We start from the raw sequence: 27,304 nt of genomic DNA on the forward strand, positions 1-27,304 counted from the left end.
ATGTCTAAGCAATTAAAATAAAAGTAGTTTGGATCATTTAACACTTGCAATATTGTGGCTTTATTAAGTATCTCCTCTTTTCTTTTATTCACACTACTTTTTACTCTTTTCCTGCCCCCTCACTAATTACGATTATTGAGAATATAATGTATGATCATTACATTATTCTTGGTTATAATGATCAGAAATTCATTTCATTGTATTAAAATGTGAACATATGAATACTATAATATTAATATGCCTTTGATTTTTCAATTAAATAATTTAAGACGAAAAGAATAACAATATAAAAAGTGTTTTATCATTTTTGATGCTCTAATGTAACCTATAAGTATTGAAAGTTATAATATTTATATCGATTTCGATATGAAAAAGTATAAAATGGTTAAAGACTTAGATAATAATACAGAATTTACCATTGAATTTAACGTAACTATAGTTGATATTTTTTTTATGTATCTACATGCATTAAATTAATTTTTTTTTATGGTCAAAGCAAACCACCCAAGTAAGTAAACAACATTTGAAACGAAAGAAAATAATTTTATATTTGACGGAAATTACCAAGTCTTCAAAGTGGATAATTAGCATAACTCACATTTTCCAATTAATACATATAATACTTGTAATTGCGTTTACCAAAGTAAGGTTTGTATGTGATCTTTACTATTTTATTTTAATAATATTAAAATTTGTAAGAAAATAAAAAGAACACAAAATTTTATCGAAAAATAAATTTAAAAAACCTAGTCGTTAATCATAAAAATATTTTACCATTTTGAAATTAAATTACTCAAATGTTTAATAAATACTCTATCATTTTTATAAGAAGATCCAGAAGAACATTTTACAAACACACAGTTAATATTTTATTAGTTTAAATTAACTTTAATAATAATAATAATAATATATAGACTTAAAACTTTGGAAATTAAACTTTTTTCTAATAATAATATCCAATTAGTCTTCCTAACTCATAAGTATAATGTATAATATTATTCCAACGCCTTCCTTGTCAGCATTTAGTGACAATGAAAATCAAAATTTTAAAATAATCGTATTTTAAAAATAAAATTTGGATGGTAGAATTTAAAAGATTTTCTAAAAATAATATTTAATTAGTCTTCCTAACTTATATTTACATGTAGATATCATTTCAAACACCTTCCTTGTCAGCCTTTAATAAAATTAAAATTCATATTTTTTTCTAAAAAAGATGATATATATTTTTATTAATTTGCTAAAAATAATATTAAAATTAATTTAATTTTCCTAACTTATATTTACATTCAAAAATCATATCAACATCTTCCTTGCAACATTAATAATAACAACATTGTGGAAAGCAAATTCCGATTATAGAATTATTAATAAATTTTCTAAAAATAATGTTTGACTCAAATAATAATATACATTCCTAATTTATATATCTCTTTAGATATTATTTCATACACAAAATAAAAACAATTCAAACGTCACTCCTAAAATTACATTAAATATATTATTATTAATATTATTATAATAAAATAAAGTTCATTTTTTTTCTAAATAAGTCATATTTAAAAATGAAATTCTCGGCAATATATATTTTCATTAATTTGCTAAAAATAATATAAAAATTAATTAATTTTCCTAACTTATATTTACATACAAAAATCATATCAACATCTTCCTTGAAACATTAATAATTACAACATTTTGGAAAGCAAATTCCAATGATAAAATTACTATTCCAAAAATAATGTTTGACTCAAATAATAATATATATTTCTAATCATATTATTTCCTACACAAAATAAAAACATTCAAACTTCACTCCCAAAATTACATTAAATATTTTATTATTATAATAAAATAAAATAAAATAAAATAAAGAAATGAAATTAGTAATGTGTTCAAATTCCACAAGTAACCAAACAAATTGAAAATCCATTGTATAAGAAAAAGAAAAAGAAATTGTAACTGAAAATACACATAAAATCCGGGGGAGACGTTAAATAAAAAAAGAAGAAGAGTACAAAAACAGACATGTGATTAGAAAGAGGGACAGGTGCTTTGGCGTGAAGATGAAAACGAGAGAGACACTCTCACGATATTAAAAAAAAATCGTTCGATATGATGTATAAAAATAATATTAATATTTTAAATATAAATATATATTTAATATAATCTATTAAACGACCCCTAAATTATTAAATTGTCCTGTGAGGAAGGAAAGGAATACTATTTTCCTTTTTCTTTTCCCATCGGCGCGCCTCGAGGAAAGAGACTTCTTTTTATCAAATCACAGTTTCACACTCAATGGTAATTAATTACTTTAAGCCATTTTATAATTTTGGAAAAAAAGATTTATTTTTTTTACCTATTTTGAAAAAAAGAATCCATTTTTTTTCCCCTTGTATCATTTAATTTGGAATTTGATATTTGGGTTATAAATCTTTTATTAAAAGGGTGTGAAAGGGGGTGTTTTGTGTTAAAGATTATTGTCCCCTCTCTTTAGTCCACCAGGTCAGGCCACCTCTTTTCCTCTCTCTTTCTCATTCTTGTTTTCTCATTTTCCTCTTTATTTTTTCTTCACAAACCCACCATTTCTTTCTAATCTCGTCTTGTTTTCTTCATTAATCTAGTGTTAAAGAGGTGATTTTTGTATGTTTGATTGATTCTTTTTTTTATCTGGGATTTTGTGCAGAAAGAAGAAAAGAAAGGATTTTGTTTGTAACTCAATTTTGTTTTTTGGATTTCAGGTGGTGACTTTAGATCTGCTGCTTCATCTGCTGATGTTTTGGAGGTAAATTCTTACTCTTTTTTTCATGTGTTTTTCAGTTTCTTTTTGGTTGCTTTTGATTTGTTTTACCTCATCTTGATTCTGGGTTTATCTGCAAATTCTTTCTTGAGATATCTATAAAAAAAAAGTTGTGTTTTTTTGTTTGTTTGTTTGACTATATGCATTGGATGGATGATTCAAAGAACCCCTTGTGTTTCAGTTCAAAAAGTTGTCTTTTTTCCAAGAAATTAAGGAGAAAAACAAAGTTATTACACCTGCTAGTTTTTGTTTTTGGACTTTTTATTGTTCTACATTGAGCTGATTTAGAGGGGGATGTTTTGATTATTATTAAACCAGCTTCTTCTTTTACAGATGATAGCTTTTTCTGATGTTTGATATTTATTAAAGATCTGTTTTTAATGGTTTTAGAGAGATTTGCTTAGTATCTGGTCAAGAAAAATGGTTTTTCTGAAGTTTACAAGTATATACAGTTTGAGTCTCCTATTATTGGTAAGTATATATGTTTAATTTTAAGCGGGTGGGCTTAAGGGGAAGCTTCAATTTTTTTTAGTGTAATGGTGGTTTCTGGTTGGTGATGATCTGTTTTCTCCTTGCTTAAATTTAAAGACAGCCTTTTTACACATGTTGTCATACTAGTGTTTTGTATATGAAGTGGCTGTGATATCAAAATGTCTCTACAATTCTTGTTGGTGGAACTATTCTTATTGCCGCAGTGTAACTGAGATTAGCTACATTCATTGCACTGGCAAAGTTTATCAAATACAGCCACTTTTTGTGTTCAATGCGATTATCTATTTGTTGTTTTCTACTGTTTGTGATGTTTATGGTGATAATGTTAATTGCACATTGAGTACCTTGCTTTGGTTGACATGGAGGTACTCATATCTGGCTTGAAAAATCTCATTGATAGCAACAAGTTTAGAAAGATATCTCTGGGGGATGATATGTTCTAACTTGTGACATCTATGAGATTTGGCCATATATGAATGCAGTGGTGAAAGCTTGGTACTAAGCTCATCTGCCAATTGATGGCATGAACTCTAAAGCCTCTGTGGTCTTGTGCAACCAGAAGAAAAGGAATGTTTTTTTTTGCTAAATCAAATAGTGTTTTCTTTTCACTCTTTTTCCTTATCTAATATTTCTCAACATTGAGACAAGAATTTCTGTTCTCACGTTTTATTGACGAACGTCAACCTTACAATAATGTGGTTTCTACTTTGCTGGCAGGTCTGCTTAGCGGTGAAGTTTGAGACCCTGCTGTCACTACAATACTATCTTTGTCTTTTGGAGATTGTGAATATAGAGTTATAGGCCTAATGCAAGGGCAACGGAGTGCAATCGGATCCCTGCCAGAAACTTTGGGTTTTACTCATGGTTCAACATCGAGTGATGGGGGTATAGATCAGCAGATATGTTGGAATAATTTGCGAAATCCTGCACAAAATCGGCTACCAGATTATATGGTACCTTCTAATGAGACAACCATACCATTTCTTAGTCATGCAAACCAAGAAAGGCAGAGTGTAATTGGATGGAATTTAGGAGAATCCAGCTCCTCCAATACACAAAATAGTGTTAGTCGTAGTGAAAATACTACAATGAGTGCCCGTCCTGGGCCTTCTCACTTCTCTGCTGAACAGCATTATGGGTCTTCCAATATTCTTTCATTGGGTGATGTTGAAATAAATTTGAATAACCAGTTAGCTAACAACACTTTATTTTCTCAAGCTTCTACTTCTAGCACTGTTCCAAATGAACTAAGTAGAAGTGCTGGACATGAGGGGCGTGATGGCGATGAAGATGGTGATGATGACTGCGAAGTGATGGAGTGCACCCCAACCTTCAAGTCTAATGGACCAGGAAAAGAACGGATGTCAACCGCCAGTACTTCTTCTGATCCCCTTGCTGGGACTTCTGCAACTAATGGGTTTCTGAGGGATGAAAGTGATGGCAGACCAGGCTGTACACTGGATGGTCGACGCATGGCTTGTAAGAGAAAAGCAGTTGAAGGACATCTGGGACAATCTTCGGGAAGTGGAAGTCCAGATTATCTTCTAAACAGCTTATGGCGTTCTATACCTGCTCCAAATAATCTGACTGCAGGTGCTAATAGCTCTGCACCAACAGAAAGTAGAAGAAACATCAATTTGCCAGCGCAGATAAATCCAAGACTTGGGCTCACTATGGGTGGCACCACTATGGAAGGTCCGGTTGCATTGCCTGCTTCAAGGAGAGCAGAAAGTTACCGTAGAAATTTCAGGCTTAGGATCAATGGCTCTCATCAGCAAGTTCCTATTCCTGGCAATACGTTTCCTACTGTGGGTAATGATAGAAATGTTACCATGTCTGACTGGGACGCATTGAGGCTGCCTTCTAATCAGTCTTTGGATTCGAGGTCTGTTTCTGCTGCAGATAATGTAAGTCCCCGAAGCCAGCCAGTTGTGGGGCCGGTTCCTTCTCTGCGACGAAATGCACAGAGGTGGGATTCATCTAGTTCAAGAGCTGGCAGTCCATCAAGTTATTCTGTTTTTCTTGAGAGGAATTCTGCAGCCTATGAACAACCAAGCTCAAGAAGTGTGCCCAGAAACATTTCGCAGCATCCAATGTTCATACCCGCTAGTGACTTGAGAAATTTGAACCAAAATCCTGTCAACTGGGGTTTAGCTGGTGGAAATATTTCCATTGCTGGAAATGTTGCATCTTCTTCTCGGAGTGGTCCTAGCTCAGTAGCCCCTTCCTCTTCTCCTGGTTGGGTGGAACAAAGAAATCCTCAGCAATATCCTCGACGACTCTCAGAATATGTTCGTAGATCTATGTTGTCTTCAGCTGTCAGTGAACCTGGAAGTCACAATGGTAACACTCCGCCACATTTGAGTTCTGCTACCTCACAGGAGATGGGGCTTTCTGGCCATCCCGGGCATCGTCCATCAAGTTCAAGGTCAGCATTGTTGTTGGAGAGACAACTCGATGGTGCAATGGGAGTTCCATATTCCTGGAGGACTTTGGCTGCTGCCGGTGAAGGAAGAGGCAGGCTAGTTTCCGAGGTATGATACTGGGTTCATTATTGGTCCAATATTCTGTAATTTCTCGTTTTGGCAGTATAAAATTATGTTGTTCCTTCAAGGCTTTTTACAGGTTCCATAAAATTCCTTTTTTTGGGGGGTGGGAGGCTGTTGTAGCACTCATTATTTAGAAGCTTGCTTACCTGTAGGAAAAAACTTTGTAATACATCTGAATTTAAGAACTGTGGAGCAACTACAAACTTGCTCAATTGTAAACGCATGTACCTCTTCAAGTTACTTTTCCCCATTGTTTTACGGTAGTCCTACGCCAAATTGCTTCCAGCTTAGTTCTGAACCTTGAAGTTTGGACTTTTGGTATCCAGAGTTACTACTTACTATAAGATGCTCTTCTAGCCTTCTTCATGGTTAATAATATACCCTAGTTCTATTGCTCCTGCCAAAAATAAGTTACTGCATGCTCGGCATTTGTCAGCATAAAACCTTTTGTGGGCTTTCTTTATTTTCTCGCACATAAAGAGCTGATTGATTCTATTTTGGTAAACGAACTTGTAAAGCTGAGGGTCATTTCCTGAACAAAGTACCGTTTTTTAATATCACCAAATTTAGGTCATGCTAGATGCTCAAAAAAGAGAAAGAGCAACTAAATGTCTATTTGCTTTTTGGAATGTTTTTGTTAGAGTCAGCTTGATTCAAAAATTATTTGTAAAAGCACAAGAATGAGAAAATATTGCATTATATATGTAAATTGATTTGCATGTTGTGATTTTTGGTTTGTATTACTTACAGTTGTTTTCTTATCATTTCAGCAAATTCGCAATGTATTGGATCTAATGCGCAGGGGAGAGAGCTTAAGATTTGAGGTTAGAATTCTTGAAGCCATTTGGATATGTTGATTAGTTTATACAAAGTAGACAACTTAAATGTTCAATTGTCTAGGTTCATGTGTCTTTTAGTTATACTAGGTGCATAATCTTTTATGTTATCTAGGTATGACTTTATGCTATTGTGGTTTAGTTCATAGTATGTGTATAAAACCATTTATTAGGCCTGACCCTTTGTGTTCTTGAAGTGGACTTCCAATATATGAGTAGTGTGCTTAATGCCTATACCCCTCTTCCATCCTCTTTGTGCCTTGCGATCGTATCAAGGACGCCTCCTTATATTCCTATATACGTTTCCGTAAGTTATTTTGAAATAGATTTTTGATTTTATCGGATTCCAGATTCCTTGCCAATGATTGTCTAATTTGCTTTGCATTGGTGGATATGTCTTCAGATTTCCTTATAACCTAGTGTGGATATTGGTACAAAATCATGAGCATTGTTACAAATTGACAAAAAAATATTTTCCTGATGGGACATGAAGAGTATAGGATGTAATTGATTAGCTTATAAGATAGTGTATTCTGAAATTAAAATCTTCCTTGTATTCCAGGACGTTATGATCCTCGATCAGTCAGGGTTCTTTGGGATGGTGGATATTCAGGATCGCCATCGCGATATGCGTCTTGATGTTGATAACATGTCCTATGAGGTTAGTACAGGGAACATAACTACATTTTCACATCCATGAAAGACGTACTAAATTGTCTGATTTATAGGAACTACTGGCGCTTGAGGAGCGCATAGGGAATGTCTGTACCGGGCTGACTGAAGAAACCATTTTGAATCGTCTGAAGCAACGGAAACATGTTAGCATTAGAACAGAAGAAACCAAGGATGCTGAGCCATGCTGTATTTGTCAGGTACAAAACTCAATACTATTCTACTAGGAGTCAAATCACCATATGCTGGAGATCTAATTTTAGTTCACCTTAAGAGTGAAGAGTCTTAATTTGTTCATTACAATTTGCAGGAAGAATACAAGGATGGTGAGGATCTTGGGAAGCTGGATTGTGGCCATGATTTTCATGCCGACTGCGTTAAACAATGGCTCATGCAGAAGAATTTGTGCCCAATTTGCAAAACAACAGGACTCAATACTTCAGGAAAACATTGATCCATGGAAGTTTGATGTACCAGTTGGACCATGGAAGGTTGACACAAAGCGTGTCTACGCGTTTGGTCCATGAGTTCATTTTGAGAAAGATCTATGTATTTTTCTCATTAATTTTATTCTGACCTCTGCTTAGAGGAGTTATTTTAGAGATAGAAGAAGCACTAGCTACAATTAGGGTCATTAGGCAAGAGCTATACATTATTTGGATGTTTGGAAATTTACATTCTTACTTTCCAATTTATTGATACCTTTGAATATTTTGGTTTTTTTCTATCCCCTCTTCCTATTTCATACTTTTTTAGCACATATCTACATCGGAAACAATCTCTCTATCCCACAAAGGTAGACGTAAGGTTGTATGCATGTATCATACCCTTTCTAGATCCAATTTACGGGGTTACATTAGAAGGTACATCTAATCCTCTCTGGATTCCCTCTCATGGAATCATATAATTATTGCGACCTATAGTGTATTTTAAAAGGGTGTAAATAGACTCTTTTTGAACCAAGGATAAGTTTGACCAAGGGTGTCAATCAATTGACTTTACCTAAGGGTGATTGAGTTGGTGTAGCACATGCGATCTCAATTTCAATTGACTCTACGTCCTTTTAAGAATGACTGAGTTGGTGCTAATACGTATATTGGATACCTCAAAGCACTACTAGTAATTATGTTCTTTTAAAGTCATAAATCACTTTAAAGGTGAGATTGTTGGGGGCAAGTGCGCATCTAATAGCAGAGTAGTTGAGCTAGTTGGGAGAAAAAAAAGATAAGAGAGACGTAACGTATTCTTTTATTCCCATTATACATAATTGATAATACTAATTTATTAAAGATTTGTAAGTGGTAACAATAGCATACAATTGGCAGCCAATTTGATATTTTAGTATAGATATTAAAAATATATATAGGGTAGATAGATGGCTAGCAAAAACAAGCATTTAACTATATGGCCACTTGTTTGAATTCAAAACTAAAAAACTAAATATAGATTAATTGGTGACAAAGAATGTTGACAATTCCCTTCTCTTTTTTTCTGCTCATTTAACCACGCAGTGTAGTTTTATCAGTAAGGTCTGAGTTAAAAATTTGTTATCGAAATCAAGTATAGAAAGAAAATACAATAGTAAAAAAGACATGTTAAAAACAAAAGAAAGAAAAGACAGTAACAATAACAAATAATATATTAATCGAGAAATATTAATTATAATAAAATAAGAAAGGTCACCGACCTCGGGAACATAACTTGGTTGTTCAAAATAAATAAATTTTTCCAGTTATTATGGCATCCAAATGGATAAGGTTATCAAGAAGAAAGGTGGACTGATTCATTCACTAAAATCATATTCAATTCAATTTTGGGTTGCTGACTAAAATCCAAAGAGATCATCATTCTGCCAGAAAATCTACATGGATTTTTTGTATGTTTTCTCCAACTACTTCCTAACACAATCTTGATATTTTAAAAAAAAAATATATAATCAATTTCATGTTATGCACAAAGAAGAGTAGACTTCACTAGTTGTTACTGCACTATTATTTGGTATACTCTCCATTTCAATCAACATGAAAAGTATCTATGAATTAGTTACACAAAAAATATAGGCAATTCGTGAAATTAGTCGAGTTATGTCGTTATCTTCCTATGATAAGATGATTGTACTATTAATTTAGTCAATTGTGAGAATGAAGAACCTTTTGATAGGAACAATGTATTCTCTTAATATACATACGTGATATGAATTCAAATTAGTTACGTTGATATATTTCGAATCTAAATCCCTTTGTTTCCACCGTTCCCTAATGAGATGATTTACAAGCCAGAAGTTTCAAAATTTTATCTTTCTTTCTTAAATTTTATATCAAGTCAAATAATATCACATGAATTAAAACGAAGATCGTATATACTTGAATATTAAAAAAAGGGTCAACGTATGGGATAATTTTTATAGGAATTTAATAATTTACTATGATTTCATGCTCTTTATTCTTGTTTTCTACTATTTCTCATCACATTCTTTGATCCAAATTCCAAATTAAACAAAGAAATAAACAAAAAGGGACTTAAGTGATAGAAATGAAAATATTGGGTTTGTATTTGCCTATTCTGATAGTATAAGGAGGTGATGTGTAATTTAGTAATCTATTAGGACGCTAAACGTATTATCCTTTATAAATCAGGTGATAAATTCAAATTAAGCAATTTTCAAAACCAAATAAATCACGCAATTAAGGCGGGAGAAGATGAACTAATCACCCATCTCTACATAAAGTGTGTCCTCCATAGTCCAACTTTTGTTTAAACTCAAAACTCAAAGCAACACGCATACGATTCTTCTGAGTTTTCTGCAGATGATTGTTTTGTGATGGTGGTAATCGTCAATGGCGGATCCGTACAGAACGAACCCTCACGCTTCTTCATCTCTCGAATCCGAAGATATGTCTTCCTTTTTTCTTAATTTTCTTCAAGGAACGTCCGCTTCCTCTTCTGCGACTGCTGCGGCTGGTTTTTATAACCGATCGGTACCGGCGCCGGTGGCTGAGTCATCTTCTAGCCTCAATTTCTCCGATCCCGGCCGATTTTATGCTGCCGAGTTCAAGGAAGGCGTTGAGAATGTGTTTGCTTCTGCTGGCCTCGGGGATTGTGACGGTATGAATTCAGCTAATAGGAGAGAGTTTTTGGAAGATGATAAGGTTGATAACTTCGGTTTTAGTAGCGAGGTGAGTTTTTTTTTTGGTTATTTTGTAAAAATAGAACTTGCTAGTTTTGGAAATTTCACTATGATTTTCCTTTTTATGTTCAATTTATTCTAGTAGAATTCGGAAATTTCATTTACTCTGATTTTACAATCTGTTCAGGAATGTGATGGACTTGACATGCCATCTGATCCGACTCATCCACGTTCTTCAAAGAGGAGTAGATCTGCTGAAGTTCATAATTTGTCCGAGAAGGTTCACTTCAATTTTGAATCTTAAATTTGATGGTTTTCATTCTAAAAGTACATCTACCTATTTTATACATGATCAATTTTTGTGTGACAGAGGAGGAGGAGTAGGATCAATGAGAAACTGAAAGCATTGCAGAACCTAATCCCGAATTCTAACAAAGTATTCTTCAACATCTCAGCCTTTGAGCATCATTATATTTATTGGTTTTTCTTTGCTATCATAATTGAGCTTTATTTATTTCACAGACTGACAAGGCATCTATGCTTGATGAAGCCATTGAATATCTGAAGCAACTTCAACTGCAAGTTCAGGTTAAACTTCTTGTTACTCCCCTTTGACTTATACTTCTAGTTTCTCGTTGTCTAGTAGATGCTATATCTTTTCAAACACATTAAAAGAACATCTTGATAGAATTATAGCAGTGATGGCTCAACAGGAGTAGGTAATAAGGTGTATCGTGTATGTATAATGTTAAGAAAATTTATTGATATATTCTAATTCCTAATGCCGAGCACAAAGTCGCGGAATAAATACACTTTAAAGTGAACATCTTCATTGGAAATCGAAAGTATAACACCATCTTTCTCTCTTATATCTGCCTACTACTACATGTTCAATTTTTGTAAAAGTGTTTTTTGGTTCGATTTCAATCATATTGTTTGGTGGTTGTTCTTGAAAAAGTCTTTGTTTGCGAGTGATATTACTGTAAATGCATGCCATAAACCTGAAGGAAGAGTATTAATATCAATATAGGGATTCATATGTACTTAACCAACTTCTTTGAGAACTAATGAACCTTCATTAGAACTATGCGAATCGTCTCATCCAAACATTTATGTTTGTAAAAGAGAACATTTTTATCTATGTTTTGTTTTCTATACCCCCCCCCCACCCCACACATACAGGCTAGATTACTATTACCCCCTCCTTCGTAATGAATGACACCTTTTTATATTTGAGAACTTATAATTTAAATTTTCCATTTCTCTTACAGCACAAAAATATCATCGTATGTTTAAGATCATAAGATCCAATAGTACTTTTGGTATGTGGCATTTCCCCCCCTTAAAATACTTGCCCACAATGATATATAAAGTGAAATGGAGGGAGTATTATCTTTTAAATGTCTAGCAAGTGAAAAATCTTTTATGAAGGATAGCAGCAAGACGAGGTTGAGACCTCTAACTGGTCCCATACGGTGTAAATTTGTGTGTACCACCTCATGTAAAAGTTTAAGCCATTAGAGAATGAACACTTCAATTTATTTTAAGTGGTTTTCTACATGAGTTAAAAGCAAAAGGCATACATAATCTTTGATGAATATTGTATTCTATCCACTTTTGGAGAATTTTGTGTCTTAGGTGTGAGTCTATTATCATTGGAATACTTGCACAATGTCACAACTTTGCTCTTGCTAGTATCATTGTCCTCTCTCTGCCTGATAAAACTAAAAAACAGGGGCAGTGGAGCTTTGAAAAATCAAATCAAAAATATGAAAAAGGAATAAATAAATAAATATAAAGAACATATAAATCTTAAATTGCATTTCTCTCAGCTGGATGTTATCACTGCTGCATGTGACAGAGCTTAAATACTACTCTCAACTCTTTAGATTAGTCAAAAACAGGTGCAGAATGTTTATGTAGGTATTTTTTTTTTGAGAATTATTTATGTAGGTATTTTCCACAAAATGGAATGGAATGGAAAAGGTTGATGTGTGTATTTCTGTGGTTATATAACACTGTTCAGACAAGTATGTCACACAACTTTGACATTTGATGTTACAGGCCTCATCATCTTCAGTTATTTATAACTATTTACACCCCAAAATATGCTAAATGAAATGGAGTGCTTTTGGTTTGGAACCCTTCTTTATATCCTTGGAGTTCTAAGTTGCGCTAGTAGGTAACACTAAAGAGGTGCAAAACTTATTGCTACTAGTCTACTAGGTTATGAGCATTAGTGGGATAAGCTAAGAGAAAGTATGTATTGGTTGGGCCATGAACATCCATTATGCTCCTTACTTTTGGGAGTATCATGGCCTGAAGTAGGTTAGAGGAAAAGGTATTGAATTGAGAAGTGTAACTGAAGAAGAAAAAACTCTTACATTCAAGAATTGTTTCGTATACAGTTTGAGATGTAGCACCCCTCTATTTCACTAGTTTCTTATTGCTCCGTTAGTTTGAAAAGATGCATTTTGAACTGTTTTTTAGTAAATCTCATGCTATTAGTCATTTTTCTACCTTGCAATGAGCATTGCTTTGGCTTTAAGCTAAACATTTTTATTGTGTAACAACAAATTTTGTGCTTGAAAAATAATTAAAGGTAATCTTCGTGATTCAGAAAAAGAACCGGTAAAAAAATAATAAAAAAAGCAAGAGCTGTCTTTATACAATTCGGGCATTTCATAAAGAAACAAGTTTGCTTATCTCACTTTGATAGATTTGATCTTGACTTGTATTGATTCAAGGGCTTCTTGTTATGAAACTGGTCCCTCTTATGGGTTATCATGACCCCTATTTATAATAACAGGGATTCCATAGTTGGAACATTCACAAATGAAAGTTAAATAAAACATATAAAAGAAATGGAGAAGATGATATGACTTGTGCAAAGTGAAATTCTCTATCCTTGAAATCTCACCAAGGTTTTCAGTCATTGTCTAATTTGTAGAGTCAGTTGTTGAATTTACTTTGTAGTCTTATCTGTAATGTGGTTTCTTTTGGTTTTCCCCTTATAATATGCATTACTAAAACTTTTCTGATTAGATGATTTCAGATAGAAAACCTCCTGATATCTGGATGGATGCAAGTTTCCTCTCATACTCATGCTAAATTTGAAGAATTAGCTGTTCCTCTTGTTATTTATTTAGAAAATGGTAATCTTTTGGTATAATCATTAAATCCCTTGACGTTTTGATCATTAGAAGACAAGGGCACTTCGGATGCACGTGGGTAGTTCGCATATATTGTGGCTCTTGAAATTGAGAAGTGCAAAAAATCTTATAATTACTTTTGATTTCATATGGGTATTATTTCTTATAGTTGCGGAGTATAGGTAGATAGCTTAATAGTTCACTTGATATACTGAATCAACAACATACCAAAATTTTGATCTAGCAAATAAAAACTACGGTACTTGTAAAATCCAAAGAAAATACTCCTCACTGTGCCATCCAGCTCAAAAATCTAATGTTCAAGCTCTCTTTCTGGGGCTGTTGATGTTTGATAGCAATATATGTAGTCATAAGTTATGACTAGTATTAAGTGACTTTCTGAGGTCTAAGCGCATGCGGATTATGATGAAGTCACTTCTAGTTCATATCTGTCATTGTCTTCTTTAAAACTGCGTAATAGAAACTTTTTGTTTGTCTCCTCTCTTGTGTTTTCAGATGCTTACCTTGAGGAATGGATTGAGTTTATACCCAGGATATGTTCCCGGGTCGTTGCAGTCGGTGCAACTTCCATCTGGTAATGAATTTGATGGGAGAAGTTTTATGCTGAGTGCAAATGGAGGAGCTACACTTCCTGTGAATCGAGAAATGCCACAAACTGCATTTGAAATTTCCAATCAGAATCCGTCAGGCAAACCAACAATAACCTCACATAACACAGAAAACGCTGTAGCTTTAGAAACTACAGTTCAGAATCATTATGGACTTCTTAACCATTTAGCATCTTCTAAGGTAAGCTGCTTGTAGTATTTTATTGAGATCTGGTAAGTTAAAAGCTAAAGCAATTATCTTACTTATTCAGGACATGTGTCGAGACAATACACTATCAAGATTGCATTTAGATATGAGTTGCTCTGGAAACAATTCATCATCAGGAGTGTCGTCTTAACCATAATTTCACAGGATCAATATTCGAGGAGTTGGTGTAGATGGAATTAACTATTGATACTGTGAAACTCCAATTGTTTGTACATCTCATAAGTCAAATATTTGCCTCATGGTCCTGAGATACATTGATCCTTGATTGTTATGCTCAATGAGCACGAACAGAACTGTGCTTTTGTAACTGTTGAAACTTGGATTTGACAAAATAACTAGTGTTGAAAAAATAACTGTTCAAACTTTTAGGTACTTTTAGTGCATGACGTTTCGAGTTCTTCCATTGTTGTACTTGAAAATGAAAAATATACTACTGTCTTAAATATATGTCGTTTCTGGATGATTTCAGAATCTCAGATGTCTTGTTATTGAAAGTTTCTCCATCCTCCAGGGGGATCAATAGTGTTCCCACTTACCTCCATCGTGACTCGAACAGGTACATGTATATGTGGTACCATTCTCTTCTATAATTGTGATTAATGGATTTGAATTGTATGCTTTTACAGTGAGGGTACGTCTTTTACTCGGACGGACTTAACTATAAATAAATTGTTCACAGTGTATTAAACTGTAAGGCCTGAACTATGTATAAACTCTTTTTATAGTAAGGTCTATTTCCCTTAATTGAACTTTTCACTTAATGGAATCCGCCACAAAAATTTACTTTTTTCCCAATATAAGCATTGGATGTAGCATCTTCTAAGAGGAGTAATTGAGAAAAAAAAATTAAATAAATAAAGGTCCACTAACAATAATAATAATGAATATAAAGATAAGCACAAGTTGAACTAGATCACCCTCTCCACAAAATTCTCTTTTAATCATTTCTCAAGTCTTAATTACCAAAAAAGAAACTAAAAGTGATGCAACTATTATCAAAGTGGGAAATTGAGAAAAAGGTGGTATCAAGCTCAATTAAAATGAAGCTAAAGTATCTACCAACCCATCTTTAAATTAAATATCTAACCAAACAATTGAAAATGTATACGAAAAAAAGCCTCATAAAAATACTCTTTCCGTCTCAATAATAATTATCTTAAAAAGAAAAAATGTATATTTTTCTAATTATACCCTTATACTTTCATCTCTTATTGAACTTAATTACTACTAAATTATACTAACTTTGATACAAAGAGAGTAATAAAAAGGCAAAACTCAATCAATAAAGAAATGCCACCAACTATACCATTTACTATATAGTTACGTCCATTAATAGCTTCATACATGTATTGATACTAATACACGTTTCTTAATGAATGTCACAATAAAGTAAGCTAATCAAGAATCCAGTGGGGGCAATTTTCTCCATTTCTACCAGTCCTATCATTACAGCTCCCCCCACCCACCCCCAATCTCCATGGTCCCAAAACTCCCTCTCAGATTACTTGTACTGTAACAAGCCACTGTCTCTACTCTCTACCATCAACACTAGAGTCCATAGTGCCACATGCATTATTCCAATACCATATAGTAATACTTTGTCTTGCTCCTACAACGGTTCTTTGTTGAATAATTAAACGCCCAATTCTTCTTCCAGGAGCTGGAGGAGAAGAAGAAGAAAAGGGAATTATACTATGTCGGGGTTTCTGACTGATGAACTTTCAAAAAGAACTTCAATTTTCGGTTTACGTTTATGGGTTGTTTTGGGTATTTGTGTAGGAGCTGCAATTGTGCTTGTTCTGTTTCTTATATCAATATGGTTCACTTGCAAACGTAGCACTAGTAAAAAAACCCTTTCAGTTTCAGCTAAGAAAAACCCCAATATCCCTAAAGTATCCAAGGAAATTCAGGAAATCCGAATCGACCCAATTCGGACTCTGCCGGAAAACCCGAAACTACTACCTGCTCCGGCTCCGGCACCGATACCGGAACCTGATTCTTTCGAGGAGAAAACCCAGAATTCCGATGATTATCAGAGAACACTCATTGAGATCGAAAAGGGTCAGAAGATTGCCATTCCGGGTCGGGTTGGGCAAGGTGGCGGGTCTAGTCATGGTAGTGAGGAAGCTCGTTCTAATGAGCAGGCTATCATTGCTGTGCCGGAGGTTTCGTATTTGGGGTGGGGTCATTGGTATACACTGAGAGAGCTTGAAATTTCAACAAATTATTTTGCTGAGGAAAATGTGATTGGTGAAGGTGGCTATGGAATTGTTTACCGTGGAGTTATGGAAGATAACAGTAAAGTCGCTGTTAAGAATTTGCTCAATAACAGGTGCACTATTCAAAGTTATTTCCTTTTCTGTGAATTGGTTATGAATGTAAACTATGCTTTTTTAAGTAATATGGCATTGTTCATGTGTTAAATGTGGTATCTTTTGGTTTCTGGGGCTTAATTACTCACATAATAGGATTAACTCTCACAAGTGGAGTCTGGGGAGAGTAGAGTATACGACGGATTTTACTCCTACCTTGTAAAGATAGAGAGACTCTTTTTGATAGATTCTCGGTTTAAAAAGCATAGTAAAGCAGTTTGAAGAAGGGAATACAGAAAAGAAAGTAGGAATTATAGGATTAGTTAATGAAAAAAACTGTACCTTTTGTTCTGTCTTTTGGTTTATATATGTAGTTTTCTTTTCAGGGGACAAGCAGAGAAGGAGTTTAAGGTTGAAGTTGAAGCAATTGGTCGGGTTCGGCACAAGAATTTGGTGAGGTTACTCGGTTACTGTGCCGAGGGTGCTCACAGGTAATTCAGTTTCAGTTGTCTGCAGCTTAATACTATCAGTTATAGTATTATGGTGGCGAACTGGTGATTTTCTTTTAGGGTGTTTTTGACCTGTAATTATTCTGGTACTTCTGCTTTTGAGCTTGAGTTGGGATGAATTGCTCAATACGGTCGATATGCAATTTCAGGATGCTTGTGTATGAGTATGTGGACAATGGGAATTTAGAACAGTGGCTCCATGGAGATGTAGGGCCTTGCAGCCCTCTTACGTGGGAAATTAGAATGGATATCATTCTCGGAACAGCTAAAGGGTATACAACTGCTAATTTTTTGGTTAACCTTTTTGTTTTGAGCGGTAATTGTTTTTTTACTTTGTGTTAAAGGGAGTAACTAAAGCTTGGTGAGTCTTACAGGTTAACCTATCTTCATGAGGGCCTTGAACCCAAGGTTGTTCACCGTGACATCAAATCAAGCAATATTTTGCTTGATACACAGTGGAATCCAAAAGTGTCAGACTTTGGCTTGGCAAAGCTTTTGGGTGCTGAGAAGAGCTACATTACTACTCGGGTTATGGGAACATTCGGGTTAGTGCTTGACATTTCAAAACCCACTATCATTGTTTTGTTGCTAATATTGAGTTGCTCTTGGGAAATAAATTGCTGATGACCCCTTTTTTATCAGTTACGTTGCTCCGGAATATGCTAGCACTGGCATGTTGAATGAGAGAAGTGATGTGTATAGTTTTGGAATTCTTATTATGGAAATCATTTCTGGAAGGAATCCGGTGGATTACAGCCGTCCTGCTGGAGAGGTTCGTCTCATATGATCAATGTTAGTTCCTAGTTTCAGGAAGTCTCTTTAATATTTGTTCCAGTTTTGTTCTGACTCTGCTTAGTCAATCCGGCTCACAGGTAACTCTGGTTGATTGGCTTAAAATAATGGTTTCAAACCGGAATGCCGAGGGTGTTGTGGATCCCAAGATACCTGAGAAGCCCTCTTCAAGAGCCCTGAAACGTGTTCTTTTGGTAGCATTACGCTGTGTTGATCCCAATGCTCAGAAGAGACCAAAAATGGGACAAGTAATACACATGCTTGAAGCTGATGACTTTCCCTTTCGTGATGTAAGCTCTTGTTTTCCTTCAGGCCCTTGAATTTAGTGTCACATTCATTAGTCACTAGAGTTGTGCATTTGGGGTAATGGAATGATGTGAACTGAATCTAAGACTTAATTTGGATGTAATTGTGCTGTTAGCTAAAATGTTGTCATGCCCAAGTATCTACTTTTCTGAATGATCACTTAATGCATGATATGACATGAGGATATTTTCTGTTGGAATTATGTTTGTTACACCAGAAATTAGATCACATTAATGAACCTCCTTACGTACCCTATTAACAACTACCAAGCACATGGACCGCTTTTAATATGTCGTAATGTGCTGGTGAGATCTGATCAAAGTTGTGATGTCTATTTTATTACACCATGGACCAACACTGATATAATTTTGCATTGTGTTAATTAGTACAAGGATCATCACATCAGTTTTCTATCAATACCCTTACTTGGTTTTCATTCACTTATTCTGAATAACTGTGGCATTGATACAGGAGCGACGGGCTTCAAGGGAGCATGGTGGTCGTTTATATCGTGATGGTGCTAAAGAGAGGTTAATGGACAAGCGTGTAATTGAATCAGGTGATAGCAGTGGATATGAAAGTAGTGTGCAAACCAACTGGTCTTTGGTCAAGAAACAAGAAACCGATGATGAGCATTAGCAGCACCGACATAGTTACAAGGTCAATTCCAACCCTGTTGTTTCGTCTGTCATTCATTTGGAGCTAGCACATGTAAATATCATTCACTTAACTTCTGCATTTTTCAGTTAATTCAGTAGTCTTGATAGGTTTTGTAGCATAAATATCATTCACTTAATTGCCTTCAGTTTTGCTTTGAACATAACTGTTATTTTACCAGTGAAAGGACATGATTGTATTGTATTGCTTTTACCACAACGAGTTCAACTTATGTGCACTGACAATGACCTTTTATTAATACATCGTGTTAAAATAACCTACTAACTATCTACCGTAATCCTAATGTGGTAACATAAAAAGTACAGCAAATAACCTGTCTTATATGGATTTTACCAGGATTAGAAAAGAAAAAGGTACATCTTTTTTGGGGACAGATATCAGATGGGAGTCATTTTCTAGTGGACAGATAATGTCACCGACAGAAAGCTACATTCAATAAAAAGAGGATTCATGAACAATTAACAACTGAAATTAGTCCAAATGTACGACCAAAACAGTTGATTTTTCCTTAATCAGACAAAGGTTAACACAAATGTTCTTTTTGGTGATTTGGGTTCTGAGGTAGGGTTGATTGAAATGTTTCATGGGATGCCTACTGTAATGGCGGACCGCCCCGGGCTCTACGCTATTATACGTGATGTGAGCGGTTCAAATTTGTTGAATCTTTCTCAATCATCTTAGGTGGAACTTTTTTACTAGGACAAGTAAATATCAAAGAACTTAAGAATATTCAACATATAACATAATACATAAATCTATTTACTCGATACGATATTTCCGCGAATGAAATCTTAATTAGTTCTTCTTGAACAAAGGTGGCTCCACCACTAGGGGTGTCCCTATGAGCACTAAAGTCTTGAGTATGCTACAAATTACATAAGGAGGAAATGAGGTAGGTGTCCTTTGTATTTGGCTGCTACTATAGATGATCTTTTTGACAGCTAGAGATTTGAGATTTTGGACCCATCAATTTAATTATGTTTTCTAGCTTTGTCATGATGTAGAAAATAGTTGTTATGTTTTATTAGTTATTTAAGGTGTTTATTTATTTTCAACAACTTTAATTTGGTGTAATAAATGACCAAACATTAAGGGGCGCCTCCAACCAAACAGTCCTATCCTGACTTTCTCAAAAGTTCTGCATGTGAAAATGAAAATGGGAAAATTCTCTTCTACTGTTTGGTTTTGTCAAAAGAGAGAAGAAAATGGAGGGAGTAAAGATTATTATAAAGAATAAATCAAGAGTGTGGTTAGATTAACGTCATTCTTCTATTCATTAGAGATCTCAGGTTTAAATCCCGAGAATGGAGAAAGTAATACATTTACACTATGCTATTTTATAAAAACAAATGTACGAAAGGATTGAGCTTAATTAGAAATCTCAGACTCGAACGTTCTTTCTTGTTCTTACATATCTACACCACAAAAAAGTTTCTTTCCATCTCTTTCTCTTGATGAAACAACAAAAGTGAATCATTTTGCTGCTTTGTTTCCTCTTTTCACTTTTCCTTTTTTCCTAAAGGAAGGTCCAAATAGTATCATTGCCAGAGTAAGAATTAAAGGAGCTTACTAGTGGCCATAAACAAAAATAATTTGAGCGGAATTTTTAGACTATGAATTTAGTGATTCTTATGCTATATGATTAAGTACATTTAACCTTCAATTAAATGAAATGTTTACTCCTCATCCATTTACCTAGAAAAAAGAGTTATACTTAGACTATTGTGAGAACAAATATTACCTTCGAATATGAAGTAACTAGCCGTAAGAAAATTTACAATCAACTGTTCATGTTTCAATTAATTGAAGGTTAGATGTGCTTTGAAAAAATATTATACTGGCCAAAATCAAAATTTGGTGATAATTTTGGTTTGGCTCCAAATTGCATTCAACAAAGCCTTTTGATGTAGACTTTCCACTTGATTGCCAAAAAGTGAATTCCAAAGGAATGTCACATCCTAGGAAATTTCTACTTAGGTCCATTTTTACAATGTTTCCAGACAAAATGTGCATTAAATATATCTTGTTAGCATATGCTTGAAGTTATATGGTGACATTTCAAGAACTTGTAGATATAGGAAATAACAAAATAGACCGGCCAAGAAAGTTAACAATGATTAGATGGAGAAATTATACCAATAAGATACCAATACAAATAAAACAAAACAAAATGGTCTAATCAAACTTAAGAATAAATCTCAAAAGCTTAACAATGCACCATGGCATTAGTATATATAATGTGCATACCAGAACAGATGAAGAAAATAACACAAGAAATTGAGTTTTGAAGCAAAAAAAGTAGATCCAAAAAATGGGATTCTTATTGCTCTTATTATTCCTCTTAGCTAATTCAGCTTCGGGAAAAAGAACCACTTACATAATCCATATGGACAAGTCATTCATGCCTAAGGCTTTTACTAGTCATGAGCAATGGCACTCTTCAATTCTTGAAACTGTCAACTTGAAAGATACAGCAAGCAAAAGTTCTACAAAGCCGACTAGGCTTCTTTATTCGTATGACAATGCATTTCATGGATTGAGTGCTGTTATGTCTGAGGATGAATTGCAAGTTCTTGAAAAGTTGCCTGGTTTTGTCTCGGCTTATGCTGATAAAATGGTCACTCTTGACACAACTCACACATTTGAGTTTCTCGGTCTGAATCCTGAGTCAGGGCTATGGCCAGCTTCTCACTATGGCGAAGACGTGATTGTTGGTGTCATTGATACTGGAGTGTGGCCAGAGAGTCGGAGTTATAAGGATGATGGGATGACTGAAATTCCGTCAAGGTGGAAGGGTATATGTGAGCCTGGACAAGACTTTAATGCTTCAATGTGTAACAATAAGTTAATTGGTGTTCGATACTTCAACAGAGGAGTTAAAGCTGCAAATCCTAATATTACAATTAGTATGAAGTCAGGCAGGGATACACAAGGTCATGGCACGCATACTTCATCAACTGTTGGTGGAAACTATGTCGAGGGTGCTTCATTCTTTGGCTATGCAACTGGCACGGCAAGAGGGGTCGCTCCACGTGCTAGGCTTGCCATGTATAAGGTCATTTTTGATGAAGGAAGATTCGCTTCTGATGTGCTTGCTGGTATGGATCAAGCTGTTGCTGATGGTGTCGATGTGATATCCATCTCTATGGGATTTGATAATGTTCCACTGTATGAAGACCCTATTGCCATAGCTTCATTTGGTGCCATGGAGAAAGGCGTTCTTGTTTCTGCTTCAGCAGGAAATGCAGGTGTCACTCCTGGAATACTCCACAATGGAATCCCCTGGCTCTTGACTACTGCTGCTGGCTCTATTGATCGCGTCCACTCAGGAAAATTGACTCTTGGAAATGGACAAGTGATCACTGGATGGTCAATGTACCCTGTTAGCGCCCTTGTCAACGATTTCCCACTTATCTACAACGAGTCAATATCGAGTTGCAATTCGACTTCCTTATCCAGCTTCAATTTTGGAATCATCATATGTGAAAATGGAAATTTCCTTGATCAAATAAATGCCATTGCTGAATCCTCTGCCCCTGCTGCTATATACATCTCTGACGATCCAAGAATTTTCCAGAGAGAAGAATTTGCATATCCTGGTGTTGTTATCAGTCCTGAAGATGGTGCAGCTGTGATCAGTTATGCTAAATCTGGTGCCAATCCTGTTGCCAGCATTAGCTTCCAACAGACATTTGTGAGATCAACACCAGCACCCGTTGTTGCAACTTACACATCACGAGGTCCTTCACCGAGCTATCCAGGAATCTTGAAGCCAGACATAATGGCACCAGGGTCATTAGTCTTAGCATCCTGGATTCCTAATAGTTATACAGTTTCGATATATCCAGATATCGGATTGAGCAGTGAATTCGCGATGGTTTCAGGAACATCCATGGCTTGTCCACATTCTTCTGGCATTGCTGCACTTCTTAAAGGCGCACATCCTGAATGGAGTCCAGCAGCAATCCGATCTGCAATGATCACTGGTGCCATCAACATTGACAACACAAATTCCCCCATCAAAGATTCAGGCCTAAACTACAGTATCGCGACTCCTCTGGCTATGGGAGCAGGGTTAGTTAATCCAAACTTCGCCCTGAATCCAGGTCTTATCTATGATGCCACACCACGAGACTACATAAACCTTTTATGTGCCATGAAATTCACTCGCAAGCAAATCTTGACAATCACAAGATCATCAACCTACACTTGCCAAAATGCATCTTCTGATCTTAACTACCCATCCTTCATCGCACTATACACAAATGAAACTACAGCAACATTGAGTCAAAAGTTCGTTAGGACAGTGACAAACGTTGGTGATGGCCCTGCTAACTATTCTATTAATATGGTCGTCCCATCGAACACAAACATAAGTGTTTATCCTTCAAGATTGTCCTTCAACAGCAAGTATGAGAAGCTAAGTTATACATTGACGATTGAATATAGTGGTAACAGAACTGGAGAAGTTGTATTCGGATCACTTACTTGGGTGGATGTAATTGGTCTCCATGCTGTAACAAGTCCAATTGTGGTTGCACCAATGATCCGTACTTGGTAATGACCAAAAAACAAGTCTGGATTTTTAGACTATGAGTTTAAAGGTTCTTCTGATATATGATTAAGTATATCTCATCTTCAATCAAATGAAATGCAGGTTCCTTGTCCATTTTTAGATTGTGAGAACAAATATTATCTTCAAATATGAAATAACTAACAGTATAAACCTAAATCTGCATGGCTAATTAAATAGTGTAATGATTAATATACATTAATGTTGAGAAAATTTAAAATTACAGGATCAATAGTACACATCTTAAGTAATTGAAATTTGAAGGTTAAATGTGGTTAGATAAATATTATAAGGACCAAAATCAAAATTTGGTGATATTGGAGTGACTAAAACTGCAAATCCTCGTATTCTTATTAATTTGGCAAAGTTCATATTAACCACTCGCATAAATATACCTTCTTCAGTACCAATACCAATAAATACATTTAAGCTTCAATCAAATGAAACGTTTAATCTTCATCCGTTTACATAGAAAAAAGAGTTGGACTATTGTGAGAACAAATATTACCTTCAAATATGAAGTAACTAGCAGTAAGAAAATTTACAGTCAACGAATTCACATTTTAATTAATTGAAGGTTAAATGTATTGAAAAAATATTATACGGACCAAAATCAAAATTTGGTGATATTTTGCGAAAAGGTCTAACTTTGCCCTCTGTACTCATTCATGACCTCCTCATTAGATTTTTGGTTTGGCTCCAAATCGTATTCAACAAAGCCTTTTGATGTTGACTTTCTACTTAGGTCCACTTTTACTAGCCTAATGGACATCTCTTACAATGTTTCCTGACAAAATGTGCATTAAAATATATTTTGTTAGCATATGCTTGAAGTAATATGGAAACATTTCAAGAACCTGTAGATATAGGAATCTAACAATCTTGGAAATAACAAAATAGACTGGCCAAGAAAGTTAACAATGATTAGATGGAGCATTATACCAATAAGATACCTATACAAGTAAAACTAAACAACATGGTCTAATCCAACTTAAGAATAAACTCCAAAAGCTTAACAATGCTCCCATGACAATAGTATAAATATATGCACACTAGAACAGATGAAGAAAATAACACAAGAAATTGAGTTTTGAAGCAAAAAAAAATAAAGTCAAAACAAAAATGGAATTCTTATTGTTCTTATTGTTCCTCTTAGCTAATTCAGCCTCAGGAAAAAGAACCACTTACATAATCCATATGGACAAGTCATTCATGCCGAAAGCTTTTACTAGTCATGAGCAATGGCACTCTTCAATTCTTGAAACTGTCAAGTTGAAAGATACAACAAGTGGAAGTTCTATCAATCCGGCAAGGCTACTTTATTCGTATGATAATGCATTTCATGGATTTAGTGCTGTTATGTCTGAGGATGAATTGCAAGTTCTTGAAAAGTTGCCTGGTTTTGTCTCGGCTTATGCTGATAAAATGGTCACTCTTGACACTACTCACACGTTTGAGTTTCTCGGTCTGAATCCTGAGTCAGGGCTATGGCCAGCTTCTCATTATGGTGAAGACGTGATTGTTGGTGTCATTGATACTGGAGTGTGGCCAGAGAGTCGGAGTTATAAGGATGATGGGATGACTGAAATTCCGTCAAGGTGGAAGGGTAAATGTGAGCCTGGACAAGATTTTAATGCTTCAATGTGTAACAATAAATTAATTGGTGTTCGATACTTGAACAAAGGAGTTAAAGCTGCAAATCCTAATATTGCAATTAGAATGAATTCAGGCAGGGATACACATGGTCATGGCACGCATACTTCATCAACTGTTGGTGGAAACTATGTCGAGGGGGCTTCATTTTTTGGCTATGCAACTGGCACAGCAAGAGGGGTCGCTCCACTTGCTAGGCTTGCTATGTATAAGGTCATTTTTGATGAAGGAAGCTTCGCTTCTGATGTGCTTGCTGGTATGGATCAAGCTGTTGCTGATGGTGTCGATGTTATATCCATCTCTATGGGTTTTAATAATGTTCCATTGTATGAAGACCCTATTGCCATAGCTTCATTTGGTGCCATGGAGAAAGGTGTTCTTGTTTCCGCTTCAGCAGGAAATGCAGGTGTGACTCCTGGAAGACTACATAATGGAATCCCCTGGCTCTTGACTACTGCTGCTGGCTCTATTGATCGTGTCCTCTCTGGAAAATTGACTCTTGGAAATGGACAAGTGATCACTGGTTGGTCAATGTACCCTGCTAGTGCTGTTGTCAACAAGTTCCCACTTATCTACAACGAGTCAATATCTAGTTGCAATTCAACATCCCTATCCAGCTTCAATTATGGAATCATCATATGCGAAAATGGATATTTCTCCGATCAAATAAATATCATTGCTAAATCCTCTGCCCCTGCTGCTATATACATCTCTGACAATCCGAGCATTTTCGAGAGTGGAGAATTTGAATATCCTGGTGTTGTTATCAGCCCTGAAAATGGTGCAGCTGTGATTAGTTATGCTAAATCTAGTGCCAATCCTGTTGCCAGCATTAGCTTTCAACAGACATTTGTGAGATCAACACCAGCACCCGTCGTTGCATCTTATACCTCACGGGGTCCTTCACCGAGCTATCAAGGAATCTTGAAGCCAGACATAATGGCACCAGGGTCATTAGTCTTAGCATCCTGGATTCCCAAAGGTTATACAACTTCTATATATCCGGATATTAAATTGAGCAGTGAATTCGCGATGATTTCAGGAACATCCATGGCTTGTCCACATTCCTCTGGCATTGCTGCACTTCTTAAAGGCGCACATCCTGAATGGAGTCCAGCAGCAATCCGATCTGCAATGATCACTGGTGCCATCAACATTGACAACACAAATTCCCCCATCAAAGATTCAGGCCTAAACTACAGTATCGCGACTCCTCTGGCTATGGGAGCAGGGTTAGTTAATCCAAACTTCGCCCTGAATCCAGGCCTTATCTATGATGCCACACCACAAGACTATATAAACCTTCTATGCACCATGAAATTCACTCACAAGCAAATCTTGACAATCACAAGATCATCAACCTATACTTGTCAAAATGCATCTTCTGATCTTAACTACCCATCATTCATCGCCCTATACACTAATGAAACTACAGCAACACTGAGTCAAAAGTTTGTTAGAATAGTGACAAACGTTGGCAATGGTCCTGCTAACTATTCTATTAATATGGTTGTGCCATCGAACACAAACATAAGTGTTTATCCTTCAAGATTGTCCTTCAGCAGCAAGTATGAGAAGCTAAGTTACACATTGACAGTTGAATATAGTGGTAACAAAACTGGAGAAGTTGTATTCGGATCGATAACTTGGGTGGATGTGGTTGGTCTCCATGCTGTAACAAGTCCAATTGTGGTTGCACCAATGATCCATACTTGGTAATGACCAAAACACAAGTCAGGGATTTTTAGACTGTCATGAATTTAATGGTTGTTCTGATATATGATTAAGTATATCTAGCCTTCAATCAAATGAAATTCAGGTTCTTGATCCATTTTTAGATTGTGAGGGCAAATATGAAGTAACTAACAGTACAAACCTAAATATGCATGGCTAATTAAATGGTGTAATGGTTAATATACATTGATGTTGAAAAAATTTACAATCACATGGATCAGAAGTGCACATTTTAATTAACTGAAATTTGAAGGTTAAATGTGGTTAGATAAATATTAT

At 35.2% G+C, this 27,304-nt stretch overlaps 3 protein-coding genes across 4 annotated transcripts; all 3 read left to right on the forward strand.

The window, feature by feature from the left end:
* The first annotated feature begins 2,423 nt into the window (after positions 1-2,423).
* On the forward strand, positions 2,424-8,079 carry LOC107017853 (probable E3 ubiquitin-protein ligase RHG1A). Of its 2 annotated transcripts, none has more exons than XM_015218132.2 (7): positions 2,424-2,508; positions 2,745-2,788; positions 4,013-5,829; positions 6,615-6,668; positions 7,243-7,341; positions 7,409-7,552; positions 7,663-8,079. In XM_015218132.2, the coding sequence occupies exons 3-7, from the start codon at positions 4,102-4,104 to the stop codon at positions 7,804-7,806; spliced, it is 2,169 nt and encodes a 722-aa protein (XP_015073618.1). In that variant the 5' UTR covers positions 2,424-2,508; positions 2,745-2,788; positions 4,013-4,101; the 3' UTR covers positions 7,807-8,079. The 2 variants fall into 2 exon arrangements, with proteins under 2 accessions (XP_015073618.1, XP_015073617.1); XM_015218131.2 differs by having other exon boundaries at positions 2,497-2,637.
* Positions 8,080-10,049: 1,970 nt separating this feature from the next.
* Positions 10,050-19,263, forward strand: LOC107017829 (probable serine/threonine-protein kinase At1g01540). The gene is made up of 13 exons (XM_015218104.2): positions 10,050-10,528; positions 10,667-10,759; positions 10,850-10,915; positions 11,002-11,067; positions 14,148-14,441; positions 14,512-14,595; positions 16,109-16,800; positions 17,167-17,271; positions 17,439-17,561; positions 17,664-17,834; positions 17,932-18,061; positions 18,162-18,371; positions 18,859-19,263. The coding sequence occupies exons 1-13, from the start codon at positions 10,190-10,192 to the stop codon at positions 19,024-19,026; spliced, it is 2,541 nt and encodes an 846-aa protein (XP_015073590.2). The 5' UTR covers positions 10,050-10,189; the 3' UTR covers positions 19,027-19,263.
* A 152-nt stretch (positions 19,264-19,415) lies between these two features.
* Positions 19,416-27,011, forward strand: LOC107017828 (subtilisin-like protease SBT1.5). Its single transcript, XM_027916647.1, has 3 exons — positions 19,416-23,599; positions 23,723-23,729; positions 24,750-27,011. The coding sequence occupies exons 1-3, from the start codon at positions 21,377-21,379 to the stop codon at positions 27,008-27,010; spliced, it is 4,491 nt and encodes a 1,496-aa protein (XP_027772448.1). The 5' UTR covers positions 19,416-21,376; the 3' UTR covers position 27,011.
* Positions 27,012-27,304: the final 293 nt, after the last annotated feature.

The sequence above is a fragment of the Solanum pennellii genome, chromosome 4 (assembly GCF_001406875.1).
Source record: "Solanum pennellii chromosome 4, SPENNV200".
NCBI lineage: Eukaryota > Viridiplantae > Streptophyta > Magnoliopsida > Solanales > Solanaceae > Solanum > Solanum pennellii.

Coding starts and splice junctions, on each gene's coding strand:
- LOC107017853 (XM_015218132.2), top strand. CDS start 4,102: ATGCAAGGGCAACGGAGTGCAATCGGATCCCTGCCAGAAACTTTGGGT. Junction 6,669..7,242: donor GAGAGAGCTTAAGATTTGAG/GTTAGAATTCTT, acceptor CTTGTATTCCAG/GACGTTATGATCCTCGATCA. Junction 7,342..7,408: donor TTGATAACATGTCCTATGAG/GTTAGTACAGGG, acceptor TCTGATTTATAG/GAACTACTGGCGCTTGAGGA.
- LOC107017829 (XM_015218104.2), top strand. CDS start 10,190: ATGGCGGATCCGTACAGAACGAACCCTCACGCTTCTTCATCTCTCGAA. Junction 10,916..11,001: donor TAATCCCGAATTCTAACAAA/GTATTCTTCAAC, acceptor TTTATTTCACAG/ACTGACAAGGCATCTATGCT. Junction 17,272..17,438: donor TGTGCCGAGGGTGCTCACAG/GTAATTCAGTTT, acceptor ATGCAATTTCAG/GATGCTTGTGTATGAGTATG.
- LOC107017828 (XM_027916647.1), top strand. CDS start 21,377: ATGGGATTCTTATTGCTCTTATTATTCCTCTTAGCTAATTCAGCTTCG.